This window comes from Colletotrichum spaethianum, assembly GCF_022836535.1.
Source record: "Colletotrichum spaethianum MAFF 239500 DNA, contig03, whole genome shotgun sequence".
NCBI classification, from domain to species: Eukaryota; Fungi; Ascomycota; class Sordariomycetes; order Glomerellales; family Glomerellaceae; genus Colletotrichum; species Colletotrichum spaethianum.
In genome coordinates this window covers 1,401,266-1,413,721 of record NW_026054773.1, presented here as the reverse complement: position 1 = coordinate 1,413,721, position 12,456 = coordinate 1,401,266, and the positions used below count along the sequence as shown (strand labels likewise).

General features: G+C 55.5%; 4 protein-coding genes across 4 annotated transcripts; 2 read left to right on the top strand and 2 right to left on the bottom strand.

The window, feature by feature from the left end:
- Positions 1-212: 212 nt before the first annotated feature.
- On the top strand, positions 213-1,865 carry ColSpa_01882 (telomere maintenance protein SDE2; the record flags this gene model as incomplete). The annotated part of the gene is made up of 1 exon (XM_049268094.1): positions 213-1,865. One exon carries the CDS (start codon positions 213-215, stop codon positions 1,863-1,865), a length of 1,653 nt encoding a protein of 550 aa, XP_049124051.1.
- A 149-nt stretch (positions 1,866-2,014) lies between these two features.
- Positions 2,015-5,578, top strand: ColSpa_01881 (uncharacterized protein; the record flags this gene model as incomplete). The annotated part of the gene is made up of 1 exon (XM_049268093.1): positions 2,015-5,578. The coding sequence occupies one exon, from the start codon at positions 2,015-2,017 to the stop codon at positions 5,576-5,578; it is 3,564 nt and encodes a 1,187-aa protein (XP_049124050.1).
- A 779-nt stretch (positions 5,579-6,357) lies between these two features.
- On the bottom strand, positions 6,358-7,375 carry ColSpa_01880 (glucose-6-phosphate 1-epimerase; the record flags this gene model as incomplete). Its single annotated transcript, XM_049268092.1, has 3 exons — positions 6,358-6,735; positions 6,798-7,012; positions 7,039-7,375. The coding sequence occupies 3 exons, from the start codon at positions 7,373-7,375 to the stop codon at positions 6,358-6,360; spliced, it is 930 nt and encodes a 309-aa protein (XP_049124049.1).
- A 1,578-nt stretch (positions 7,376-8,953) lies between these two features.
- Positions 8,954-11,604, bottom strand: ColSpa_01879 (beta-1,2-xylosyltransferase 1; the record flags this gene model as incomplete). The annotated part of the gene is made up of 2 exons (XM_049268091.1): positions 8,954-11,524; positions 11,590-11,604. 2 exons carry the CDS (start codon positions 11,602-11,604, stop codon positions 8,954-8,956), a joined length of 2,586 nt encoding a protein of 861 aa, XP_049124048.1.
- Positions 11,605-12,456: the final 852 nt, after the last annotated feature.

Genomic DNA, 12,456 nt, shown 5'->3' with positions numbered 1-12,456 from the left:
CTCTCGTTGACGCTGAAAGGCCCCCTTTCCCATCCTCGTCCTTCCTTTTGCATAGAGTAAGAGAATTGTACATTACGTTTGGTTTCGCGCAGCATCATTCCCTCCGTTTCTGCTGGCAGGAGTCCAACGCACGCATGCGCCAGTCGAGATAGGAGCAGAGCTTGCCGGTGTTCGGTGTTCCCTTACCACGCCCGACGGGAAACCTCGCAGCCATGGGATCTGTCGAAGTCGTGTCGAGCCGACTAGAGTCGTTACCTCCTCGTCCACCGACGCCGCCCCGCGAGGCCAGCCAAGCTGTTGATGCCATCACCGCTCCGAAGCATCTCCTCGTCCTCCCTCCCTCGTCCGACCCTTGTTCCAGCCTCCATACGCCGCCCAGTGCCTATTCACCACTCTCCGGAGCCGGTTCCACGAACCCGAGTGTACGCAGAGCAAGGAAACGTGTGGGCTTCTCTGCAAAGGCCCAATACAACGAGGCACCACATTACCCAGGCGTCAACGCTTCCAGCCGGCGATCACCTCTCTCGGCACCATCGTCGACCCAGCCCAAACCCGTCAAGGGCATTCTCAAGCAGACCTCTTCGCCGAGCCCCCTCAGCACCAGTGTCAAGGCAGATGCCCTGACGACCTCGGCTAACATCTCCGACATGCTGGAATCAACGGTGAAGCAGCTCGCCGGAGCCGACAGAGACTCGAAGCGAGATGCCTATTCAACTCTGGTCATGACGCTGAAGACGTCCAATAATCTCCCAGACCGCATTGCTCTTCAAGCCAAGATGGGGCTGTTTGTCCAGTTCATTCAGCGCGACATAACCTCCAAGAATCCTGCCACGGGCGGACCAGACGCGCCTCTCGTCAACAACGCCCTCTCCCTCCTCGCTACCTTTCTGCATTTTCCTGCCATTGCCTCGACGATACCCAGCGATTTCGGCGTTTTCTTCATCGACCACTGCATCCGATCCTTCGAGGACTCGACTACACCGAAAGATGTTGCTCGACACCTGATGCACGCTGTCGCTACACAGGACTTTTCTCCCAAAGTCATGACTTCTGATCGTGTTCGGCGTCTAGTCGCCGCCCTGCGCAACATCGAAGACAACCTCAAGGGAAAGAGCATAGTAATGTCTCGAATCCTGATCTACAAGCGCTTGGTTCAACAGTCGAGACAGCTAATGGTGCTTCACTCGGATTGGCTGAACGATCTTTTCACGGATATGTTGAGCAGGGTTAAAGAGCTGCGATCTGCCGCGATATCTCTCGGTTTTGAGGCTGTCTACACTTTTGGAAAGGAGAAATCTCTTTCACGCAAGGTGATGGAACTCTTCGATACATCCATTGAAGAGATGAAGTTTGCAGAGTACTATCACCAGCAACTTCGTTCCATGGCCAAGGATAAGGATGACAAGCAGTTGACTGCCTCTGTTCCTAAGATTTGGAGCGTCATAATCCTTTTCTTGCGTTGCCCACTCGACCGGTGGCAGTTCTTCAACCAGTGGCTGCAACTGATTCAAATGGGCTTCAACAACAACGACCATCCCCAGACCAAGCAAGAGGCAAACTTTGCCTGGAACCGTTTTGTCTGGTCCATGCACACCGAGGGGCAGTCTTTCGTCAAGCTGCTACCCACGCTGTACCAACCTCTAGGCAGCCAACTCAAATCGAAATATACTAGTAAGCACATCCGAGAGGTCGTTTTCGGAAGCGTCTGCAACCTCTTATACTACACCTTTAAGCCTGGCACGAGTACAGCCCTTCTTGATAGCTACTGGGATGCCTGTGTCAAGCCCATCACAGAGGCCCCAGAACACAAGCAAGGAATCCCGATGCAACCGACGAGCACATGCGGCAGGCAGCCTCGATCCTGACCGGCCTTTTCGACTCGACCACACCACGGCTATGGAGGGAAGAGCGCATTAGAGAGACGTCTCTTTCCCGACCACATGAGCTGCCGGCTATTGACCCCAAGTGGCTTCGGCGCAACTCTCCTCGTGTGTTTCAGGTTATTGAGCCCATCATGGACAGACACTTCCTGGAACTTTCGGACAAGAATAGCCAAATCCATCGCTTATGGCGGACATTGGTCGGAGCGATGGTTTCAGCGGCATCCAAGGAAATTAAGGTCTCTGTTGACACGACTGCCTTCATATCACAAATGTGTGGTCTTTTACTCAAGCATTGGGAGACTGGTCTTGCCGAGATGGAAGACTCAGGCCCCGAGACAGCAGCACGATTCTTGGCCAGTGCTCGGGAGATTATTACGGTCACTGTGGAGGCTCTTGGTCCTCTGCCTTTCACCGAAAAGAGGATCTCTCTTGGACGGCTTCACACTTTTACGCCTGTCTCGACTCCCTCTCATAAGCCCATGAAGAATACAGGCGATGCTCGGACACCACTTCAACATCTTGCTGGCTTGGTCTCGAGGCTACCTCCAGGCATCGCTGACAACGAGGAGTTTGTCGATTTTTATCGGACTGTTTTTGACCCATTTTTCGCGCCAAAGTCAACGAAATCTCGGTTTGAGTTGGCACAGGAGATGCTGTCAGTGACACCCATCTGGTCCTCTCCGGTTACTCATTCTCCGTACGCACCATGGGTCATCGCAGCAGAGTGTTTGGCTACTACCTTTAGTTCGTCACAGAGCAGCGCGCAAACCACCAGCTCCACTGGCGAGCCTGTTCTTGGCCACGAGTATCGCACAGTTGTGCGCCTTTTGGAGCGCGGATGGAAGGAAGCACCCAATCTTCCCTGGCAACACTGGTGTTCACTCTTTACGCTCTTGTCCAACCGAGCCAGCGAAGAGACTGGCGAAGCTGGCCGAGCCCTGGGAGTTATTGAGCCTCTTGCGAAGATTGTCCGGGAATCTCTTCCTACCGACCGCGCCTCCGTGATATCCGCGAACACTGTCAAGGCTGCATCAGAATTGCTCTCTGTCGCCAACCATCCATTGGATAGGCAGGCCGTGGAAGCAGCTCGACGCCGGCTTTGGGGTACGGCTGTTGCAGGGCCCAGATCATCCTCTTTCGACCCGTTCGATAACCTGTACAAACTGACCAACAACCTCCTGGAACGCCTCTACGAGGCCAGTGAGCGCGGCAGCCTAAATGAGTCGGCCACTCCATTTCTCAAGGAATGTTGCGGGTTTCTGTCTCGTTGTAACCCCGAGCTTGCCCCAAGAACTGTGTCAAACTTGGAGAGTGGCCTTGTCATGTGGATCCGGGATTCGCAGGGTATCCTGAAGGCTCGTCAGAGCCCTGCTGCGTCTGAAGCTGTAAGTTTCTCGGTCGAATACAAAAGGTCTTTTGGTAACCGTGAACAGCTCAAGTTCCTCTGGGATATTGTCGGGAAAATCATTCTGCCTGACACTACGTTAGCAGAAATTCAACTCGAAGCGTTTGAGGAACTCTTCTGTGCTGCCTTCGAAAGCAAGCACCGGCATCTTGTCAACTCCATTGCCCAGACATGGAACCGCATCTACGAGAACGCGGAGAGCATTCAGTACCCTCAACATCTCAAGACCGTTTTGCTTGCTATTCAACCGGTCGTCGACATTGTTCTACCCGGCCTGGAACCTACTCACGCGGCACCCACGGAACAGAACCATTCCTTCGTTGAGTCTCAGGACGACATAGAGATGCTCACATTATCTTCGACACGATCGTCACGGAATAGGCCTCAGCCATCTCTCTCAACTAGCCGTTCTTCCCCTCTCAGCTCAATCAAGCCGCCGTTATCCGCAAGGAAGAAGCTGGACAGCACTCCTAGGAGAACTCGAAGCAGAGGCAGACGCAGTGCTGCGACTGCTCGTTTGAGGCACGATGACTCGCAGATTCAATTTGCCCCCATCGAAAAGTCGCCCCTGAACCCAACAGTCAACCCCGAGTCTCAAGTGCTCACTGAACGCCAGAAGGAGATTAGGGAGAGGCAAAAAGACACTGCGGCATTGTATCCGGAGATGCGCTCTAGCCCCCAGGCGCATCCGCAGGAAAACACATCTGTCGAGCCTGAGTCTGCCGTTCCTGACAATGGTCCGGAGACACCCAAAGACGTCACGCCAAAGCGTAACGCAAGATATGAGGATTTTGTTAGCTCTACCCCGACACCTCGACGAGGCCAAGCTTTGGCTATGGCGGAAAACGATCAGGATATGACGGACCCGCCGTCCTCGCCCCCAGAGCCTCGGCCGTTCCCATTGTTACCTCAAATCAAGTCCCGAACTAGCAGCCGGAGTGAGCTTGACGACTGGCAGTTTAGTTCATCGCCGGTTTCTGGTTCGCCGTCCCCGGAAATGGCAGTAGCGACCGATGAACCTACCGAGCTTCATCTGGCAAACGGCAATGATTCTCGGCGTCAATCTGGAGAAGCCAGCCCAGATCTGTCAGCAGTCGATGATTCGTTCCAAGTCGTGCCCTCTAGTGCCGTTGAGGAACCGGAGCTGCCACCTCCTGCTTTCGAACCTATCAAGGAGACAATGCAGTCTCAGCATTCTGAGCAGGCGACAACCGAGTCTGCTGCAGAACCGCAACCTGACAATACCCCATCGACTCCCAAAAACACTCGGGTAATCAACATGGAAGAGCCAAGGTCCGGCAACGAGGTGTTTGTCGACGCACCCTCCAGCCCCCAGCCCACTGTTCTCACCAGATCCGCGACTCGTGCTGCGGCTAACAAGGATCGCTCTTTCGACATGAGCGATGGGGATGAGCACAGCATGTTGAGGCTTGTTGTTGAGTTAGACCGTAGAAAGTGCGAGCTCCCGATCAACGACTACCCTGCCATCTCGCCCCCCAAACCTTCCAAGAGTCCCAGAAGCGCCAAGAAGAGGGAGGAGAAGCCCGCTGTCCTTGATTGCATCACCGTCCGTGGCGAGGATGACGACGAAGAGGAAGACGAGGATGAGCCTGCAGAGCTTGCTCTTTCGCAGCCCCTGACGCGGTCGCGCAAGAGCAAGTCTCACTCACCCGGGAGACCTTCGACTCCCGTGACCAGGTCGGCCGCGTCCTCTCCGGATAAATCAGCCAAGAAGCGGAAGAGAGGCGGTTCATCCAAGTATGAAACTCGTCGCAAGAAGAGAAAGTCCGTCGACGAGGCCGACGAAGAGACTGACGAGATGGAGCCCTCCCAGCTCACCATGTCACCTGTCCTCGGCGAAGAGGCGACTCGCGAGAGCCACGGCTCGTCCATCCACGATACCCCGTCCAAGCGCTCCATCGGTTCTAGAAGCGAGGATTTGGAGGCCGAGGTCCACTCGCAGCTGGTTCATGAGCAGCAAGAGGCGGACTACCGCGAGAGCCAGTCCTTTGAGGAACCAGAGCTGGAGCCGTCTTCGACACAGGCACCCCCGGCGGTTGAAGACTCAATGGACGTTGACATCGCCGATGCTACCGATGCTATCGTCGCGCAGTCCGAGTCTCATGACCCAGCCAACACCAAGGGTGTGAGCATGATCGACTCCTTGAGCGGCGTTCTCACTCATCTTCGTTCCGCGGCGCTATCGCGCGAGGAGGTGTACAAAATGGAGGACATTCTAATGGACATCAAGAGAGAGCTCTTCGCAGCCGAGGCCCGAGGACGAGCCTGAGGTCACGAACTGTCGGCTCAACACCAACCAACCACACCAAACACCACCACCATTTTGTTATAATTCACGTCTTTTCTTTTTTGTCAAAGTCCTCATGAGGACATGTGGATACTCTTCGCCCTACGTACATGTTTTGATGACGACGAGAGGTGCCTGGAACCTCTCCGCATTATTGGCGCAGCTCTTTGGTTACGAGGTCGATGAGATTGAGAGGAGGAATGGCAAACATTACGCTTTTTCTGTTCTTATACGAAGAAAAACAACAACCCGGGGTTTAGGAATTCTCGGCATGAAACCAATTGTTATAGCATGGAGGGGAAGATGTCATAGGTCCCCCATCGTCATGTATTAGATTGTCGCGATCATCGCATCTGGAGGTCCATTGCCGCCCCAGGACAATGACCAAAGAAGGAAGAATAATGGATCAACATGACCCTTTACCACATCCGCCCACTTCACAAGCTCCTCTGGTGAACATGCGCGTGCCGTTTCATCGTGATTTTTATTCCAAAAAGGGATAGTTTCCGGGCTTGCTTTCCCTTTGCGCGCCTGCTTGTTCGTGATAACATTGGGACCCCACATGTTTCGGCCGTCTAAACATCCCCTTCTAGCTGACTCGAGATTGGACCCGTAGGGGTTGTGAAATGTCTCCGGGATTTTCACATCATGGCTTCTTTTCGACCAAGTACCTCGACCGTAGAGATCTTCATACGTCCTCCCCCAACCAATGGGCTCTCCTCCCACATGGCGCCCTCACATCCTCCCCTGATCCCCTCGCCTCAATTCACCGTAATGACCTGCGCGCCCTCGAACGCGTCACCAGGCTCGAGCTTCTGCCAGCCCTTGACGGCGCCGGGCTCAACGCAGAGCATGTTCTTGTAGCCGTCGTCCGGGGAGAAGTCGCCGATGCTGGCTGCCTTGTCGGCCCAGGGGTTCCAGACGACGACGTTGTCGAGGTTGTCGCGGACGACCGAGTAGACGGGCTTGCCGTCCTCGAGAACGACGACAGGGGCCTTGGGACCGGCGGTGGGCGTGTAGATGCGGTCCGTCTCGGAGGTGATGGCGACGTCGCCGGATTGGGTCTTGGCGGCGCCGGCGTCGACCTTGTCGGTGTAGGGGGCGCCGTCGAGGCCCTGGACTGTGACTTTTGTGATGTCCTGCAAAGGGGCGATTAGCATGCTAGAGTTTATGGAGAGGAGGTAGGATGGGAAGGACGTACATTGACGCGCAGGTAGGTGTGCATCAGGACCTGGCAATCAAACGCCTCCTCGCCCTCGTTCGTAATGACCATGGCGGTGGACAGCGTTTCGCGGTCGAGCGAGACGCTGTAGATGGCGCCGAACTTATACCCCCACTTAGCCTTTGTCTCTTCGTCGAGGTTGGCCGATGACAGGCCGAAGTCGAGCTTGACGGAGGACTCGGAGCCGGCGGACCCTTCGCTCGTGGACTTGCCCAGGAACTCCCAGCGCGAGCTGCGGGCGAAGCCGTGTTGGGAGAGCGAGGCGGTGGGCGGGTGGGCGTCGGAGGGGGGCCGAAGACGGGGAAGACGAGGGGGATGCCGCCGCGGACGGGGCGGGAGCCGTCGAGGGCGGTGGAGGAGGAGAGCCAGAGGCGGTCGGCGCCCGAGGCGGACTTCCAGGAGAGCACGGTGGCGCCGTGGAGGAGGACCTCGACGGACTCGCCGGTAGGCAAGGTCGCCGAGACGCGCGAGTTGCCGTGGGTTATGGAGACGGTGGCCTGGGGCGGCAGACCGGGCGTGGTGGCCAGGGCAGTGGGTTTGTTGGGCCGGTCGACCATGGTTGCTGGCTTGCCTGTTTGCTTTTGCTGTGATGGGAAGAGGCTGTCTGAAGTGTTAGGATGGGACGATGTTTCGGTAGGAGTTTCTGTGAGCGCGGGGTAAGAGGCGCGCAGTGAAGTGGACTGACGAGGGCGGGATACGCTGTGGGCGGGAACGAAGGCTTTGTGACGAAAGCGGCCGAGATTGGAAGAGGTGAGGTTGTATAGAGACTGGGGAGAGGAGAAAAGAAGGAGGATTGGGCGTTTGGAAAGGTTGGGAGGTTTCGATGTAAGGTAGCAGCAGCAGTAGCTGTCGGATACAATGGCAACGGGGCGGATGCACGGGCGAAAAGTCCAGCGCCAGGGGTGGGGAGGATCGGTCGTGTGTAAGCAGAGGTCAAGTCAAGCAGGATCTGCGAAGGCCACGGGAAAAAGCAACCCAAGGTTTTCTTACGTCGGGGTGTGAAGTCGGTCTGCGTCTTTGTTGGCGTCGAGAGATGGCGGGGCGGAAGGGGGAGCGACGAGAGAGGGGGAAGCTGTTGGTGACGGGTGAGGGGGAGGGGCAGCCCTGTCTAGCGTGTCGAAGGAGCTGCCTAGTAGTGTATTGTAAGGGAGGCATGCTTGTGTGAGGCGCGCCCCGTTTGCTAAGGTTCCCCGTCCCTTCTCCACCTTGTCATGGTCGGACGTCAGACACTCAGGAGCTCTGGCAAAAAAAAGCTGCGACCACTGGTATGTGGGCATGTAAGGCGGTACTATGTTTGTAGAGCTGCGGCACAGTTGAAGAAGACGTTGACCATTTGCAAATTCGAGAAAAGGGACAAGTGCCACAGATTCTTGCCATGGCCATTTCCATTTTTTTTTCTCCCTAGCGACGGGCCTCTCTTTATTCAATCACTCACTTTAAATCCATTTTCGAGTCCTCTGGCTCGATTTCTCTTTTGGTCATTGGGAAAAGGCCATCACTATACTATTCCTGACGGATTAATGCCCCCGTTAATCGCGCCCGTCACTCTGAAACGAGCTTCATCCCTCGACCAGCTCCCCGAACAAGACTGACCCCCCTGTCTCCCAAACTGCCTCGGTAAGCGGAAGAACAATCTCCTGGGCTAGCTAGATCATCCACAAAGCGTGTGAACGGGGAACCAACCTTCAGGGGGTTCGGCTCCTAGTGGCGAAGCTGTTTCTCTCTTGGGGCTCGTGAAAGAAGATCCTGTTTTCTGAGAAGCAAGAAGGGGAGAGAAAAAAAAAAGCTCAGGCCCACTTCCAAGGAGATGATCCAAGGGGAGGGAGGCTTCTCTCGCCCAAAACGTGGCAGGAGAAACTTGCATGAAGCAGTCCAGGCTAGGTGCACGACGATCAAGCCCCATTCTGTTTGTGGAGATGGGCCCGAGTTGGTCGCATCAGGGGCCCGATGGATTGGGTTTCTAACCTTCGCGTGCATGTTGCTAAACATGCAACGATGCCACCTCATCAGTCATCGACTCATTGTGACGGGGAAAGGTTGACCACCAGAAATCACCAGAGCATCGGCCACAAAAATACAATGGTAACCCTTTATGTCTATGAACAACCCAAATGAGCAGAAAACCCATATCACGCCTATTCCAGCTTGAACCCGATGCTGTCCCGGTCATCCCTCACTACGCGACCCCATTCTAGCAGCAGTCTGAACAGGTAAATCTCCATGTCCTCCTTCCGGAGCGCCTTGCCTGCCCACCGTGCCCCCTGTGTCGCAATCCACTCGGCGTCCTCCCACCGCGCCTCAAATTCCACCTCGCGCCCGTTGACCTTGCCGCGGCCCTTGAGCCCGACAAAGTACGCCACCGTGCTGTGCAGCCCCTGGAACCGCGTGTCGATGGGAACGAAATGCAGCCACGGAATCAGCCGCTCCGAGTACCACTCCCCAAACACCGACGACAGGAATGGCACGCTGCCCGGTGACCGGATCGTCCGCAGTACCCCTGGCGGCGGCGCCGTGTCCTCGTCCAGCAGCAACACGTACCGGTTCTCAAGCGGATCACCCGATGCCGGCTTCTGGCCCAGCTCCGCCTTGACCGCGTCGCATCCAGGGCCGCCCTCGCACGCGTACTCCGAAATGCCGACATCGAGCGGGAGTACGGTGTTGGCCTCCCGCGCATCGACCGTCTCATAGCTGTACCAGTTGCCCTGCGCCGGTGCGCCGAGCATCATTGTGATATCGTCCCCGGCCGTCGCGTTATTGACGAGGTGAACCAGCCGGTGCTTGTGATTACCGCGCAGCGCCTCATCGCTGATAGGCTTGTCGCCGACCTTGCCGCGCCAGTACACGCTGTCCTTCCGCTGCCGGAAGTCCTTGGTCACCTCGGGACCCTCGTCGGCGGCCAGCGGCATGAGGGGTATGAGAATGTCGTTGAAGCCGTCCGCCTTGTACCTGCTGAAGACGGGCAGCAGCTCCTGAAAAGGGGCGATTGGCGGCGCCGACGTGTGGAAGCTGTGAAGCCGAGTGAGGTCTTGCTGGTCACACAGACTTTTAGATTGGGGGTAGCGTCTCAGGAACTGCTCGTCGGAATGCAGCTTGGCGCATGAAGTGCAGAAATCGCGGACGTTCCAGTGTAGGCCTGACCTGCCTGGGCTGTCTACCGGGCACACGGCGGCTTCCAACTCCCGCCATGCCTTGGTGGACGCAAACATGTCTTCTTTCCTGTGAGGTATGACAACGGACGAGCCTCTGACAACCTGAGGTTCTGTGTTCGACTTGTCTCCAGCGTCTTGCTTCTCTAGAGTCTGCCCCTCGGCGGCCCCCTCGGATTGAGGAGTATCACCAGCACTGCCCACCGCTGGATCCTCAGCTGAGCGCGACGACAAGTGTTTGAACTTCTTCCTCATCCCTGCAACGTCTATTTTGCGAAGATCGTACCATGGGGTCAATACCCTTGGCTGGTTGCTCAGGTTGATGGGCAACTTCATGTCGGAAAGATGCTCCACAAACTCTTGGATCATGGTGATGAGTTCGTTGAGCACCTTCTTGTTCTCATCGTCGCCTTCGTAGTTGTGTGATACTTGCTTGTTCTCGATCGTGACGACCGCGATGTGCGGCTCCTTCACAATCCTCTCATTATAAGCTTGTCGAATCGCTTCCGGCTTGACGCCCCAGAAGGGAAACATGTCACTCTCCATCTGCTCAAAGTGGTCTGTGATGACCGTCTTGCGCGCCTTGGCAAAATCGAACCACTTGTCGAAGTTGGGGGGCGGATCTCTGCCGTAATGTCGTTCATGATACACGCCGACAGCGGTGCGAATGTTGTCGCTGGTCATGGCATGCCGGAGCCACCGGTCCGATTCCACTCTGGTGTCATAGATGATTCTGTTGAGGGGATGGTATTTCTCTGTGGTCGATTTGACCAGACCGGTAATAGTCATCCCAATGAACGTCGCCAGTAGAATGACGAGGAGAAACACCCTTGGGATGAAGAGAATGGAGCGGACGTTTGTGCTGTACAGAAACAGGCTGTAGCCCGCAGTCAAAAGGTAAAGTGGCCCGATGGCGACAACTTTTGACTGCATCTGCCAAGTCCCAATGCGACCGATGTTGTGGAAAGTCGCCGTCATACCACAGATGAAAGTGATGACACTCACAGGAGTAACAGGACTGGTCTCGCAGATGAGGATTCCTAGAGAAATTACAAGAACGGCAAAGGCAAAGCTGTCGATGAAGACATCGAAGATGTATAACGAGTCGATCCCACCAATAGAAGCCGGATAGCCCTCGCTGGTGGAGATGATCGGGGAGATGAGGATCTGAAAGACCTTGATGAAGACTCCCGAGAGGAGCAGGATAGAAGCCAACGTTCTGAGACGAACCTTTGTTGTCTTCGTCCACGCCAGGATGCGCCAAAACAGCGAGATGATGACGGCGTCCAAGAACAGTCCGGCAAGTTGAAAGGCCAGGGTTGACATCCGACTGTCCGAGAGAGACGAGCAGAAGAAAGTCGATATGGGTTCCTGTGAGACGGCGACGAAGGTGCCGTAGCAGACAAGAAAAGTGCTCCCCAGCGCGAGGGACCCTGAGCCGTTAGCCCAAACCGCAAGATCGTCGAGAGGGGTTGCCCAGGGGTCTTCTTCTGGAGGTGGCGGGCGGGCTTTTTGGTAGTAGAGAACGTGGTATAAAACCAAGTATATGCACAGAAAGGACTGCGGTTGTCAGCCAGCCTGTTCTCTGGTCGAGGAGGTTCAAAGGGGGGGGGGCTGCGGCTTACCTGGATTCCCGGCATGGAGCACTGGAGCTGTGAAGTCACTCGGTGAAAAACCTCGACGCGGAGGAAGATGCAAAATATCAAAAGGGGCGCGAAGTAGCGCCGTGGTCTAGCTGGAATAACCTGCTCGATGGCTCTCTTGGAGTCGGACCCACGCTCATCTGGGATACAGTTAACATAAGTTGGATGTTTGAAGGGGCATAAATCAAACTCACCAAAACGACCATCAGCGCCAGGCAGCCATGCCGCGATATAGCTCGAAAGCCATGTCAGACCTCCTGATACAAGCAGTATCAAGACAGACGACAGACGGGGGTATACTAGAAACCGATTGCGTCAGTCAACAACTTCACACATGGCCGCAGCGGGCAATTCCCAGCAAAGTGCTACATACCGATCAGAGAATGGTTCTCAAAATTGGACGAAATCCATAAGAAAGAACCGACAGCACTTTGGATCGGTTAGTCAGGTGTCGTTGACTGGATGGTGTTTAACGAAATGGAAACGGGGATTAGAGCTTCATACCAAAGCGCCGTCATATGTACATGCGCATCGCGCGCCATTGAGAGAGGAAAACCCGCCAACCTGGGTAGGTCTTGGCGATTAAAACGCAGCCACGGGTGGAATCACGAGTTCATCCGAAACAAACAAATAGTCGCACTTCAATCAGTAAGCCATGAATTTTCTGTTCAGTTATTCTCTCCCAGTTGATGGAAAACCTGATGAACTTGGAACGTGGTTAGGCAAGAGTAATAGCCCACAGGGGCTTGCCAACAAGCACTCGGTTCTTACATAATCCAATTAAACCGCCCCTTACTGAGACGCGTCCCACCCCGTAATTCCTCCCTGCACTGCCCCCCTGAACCGCGT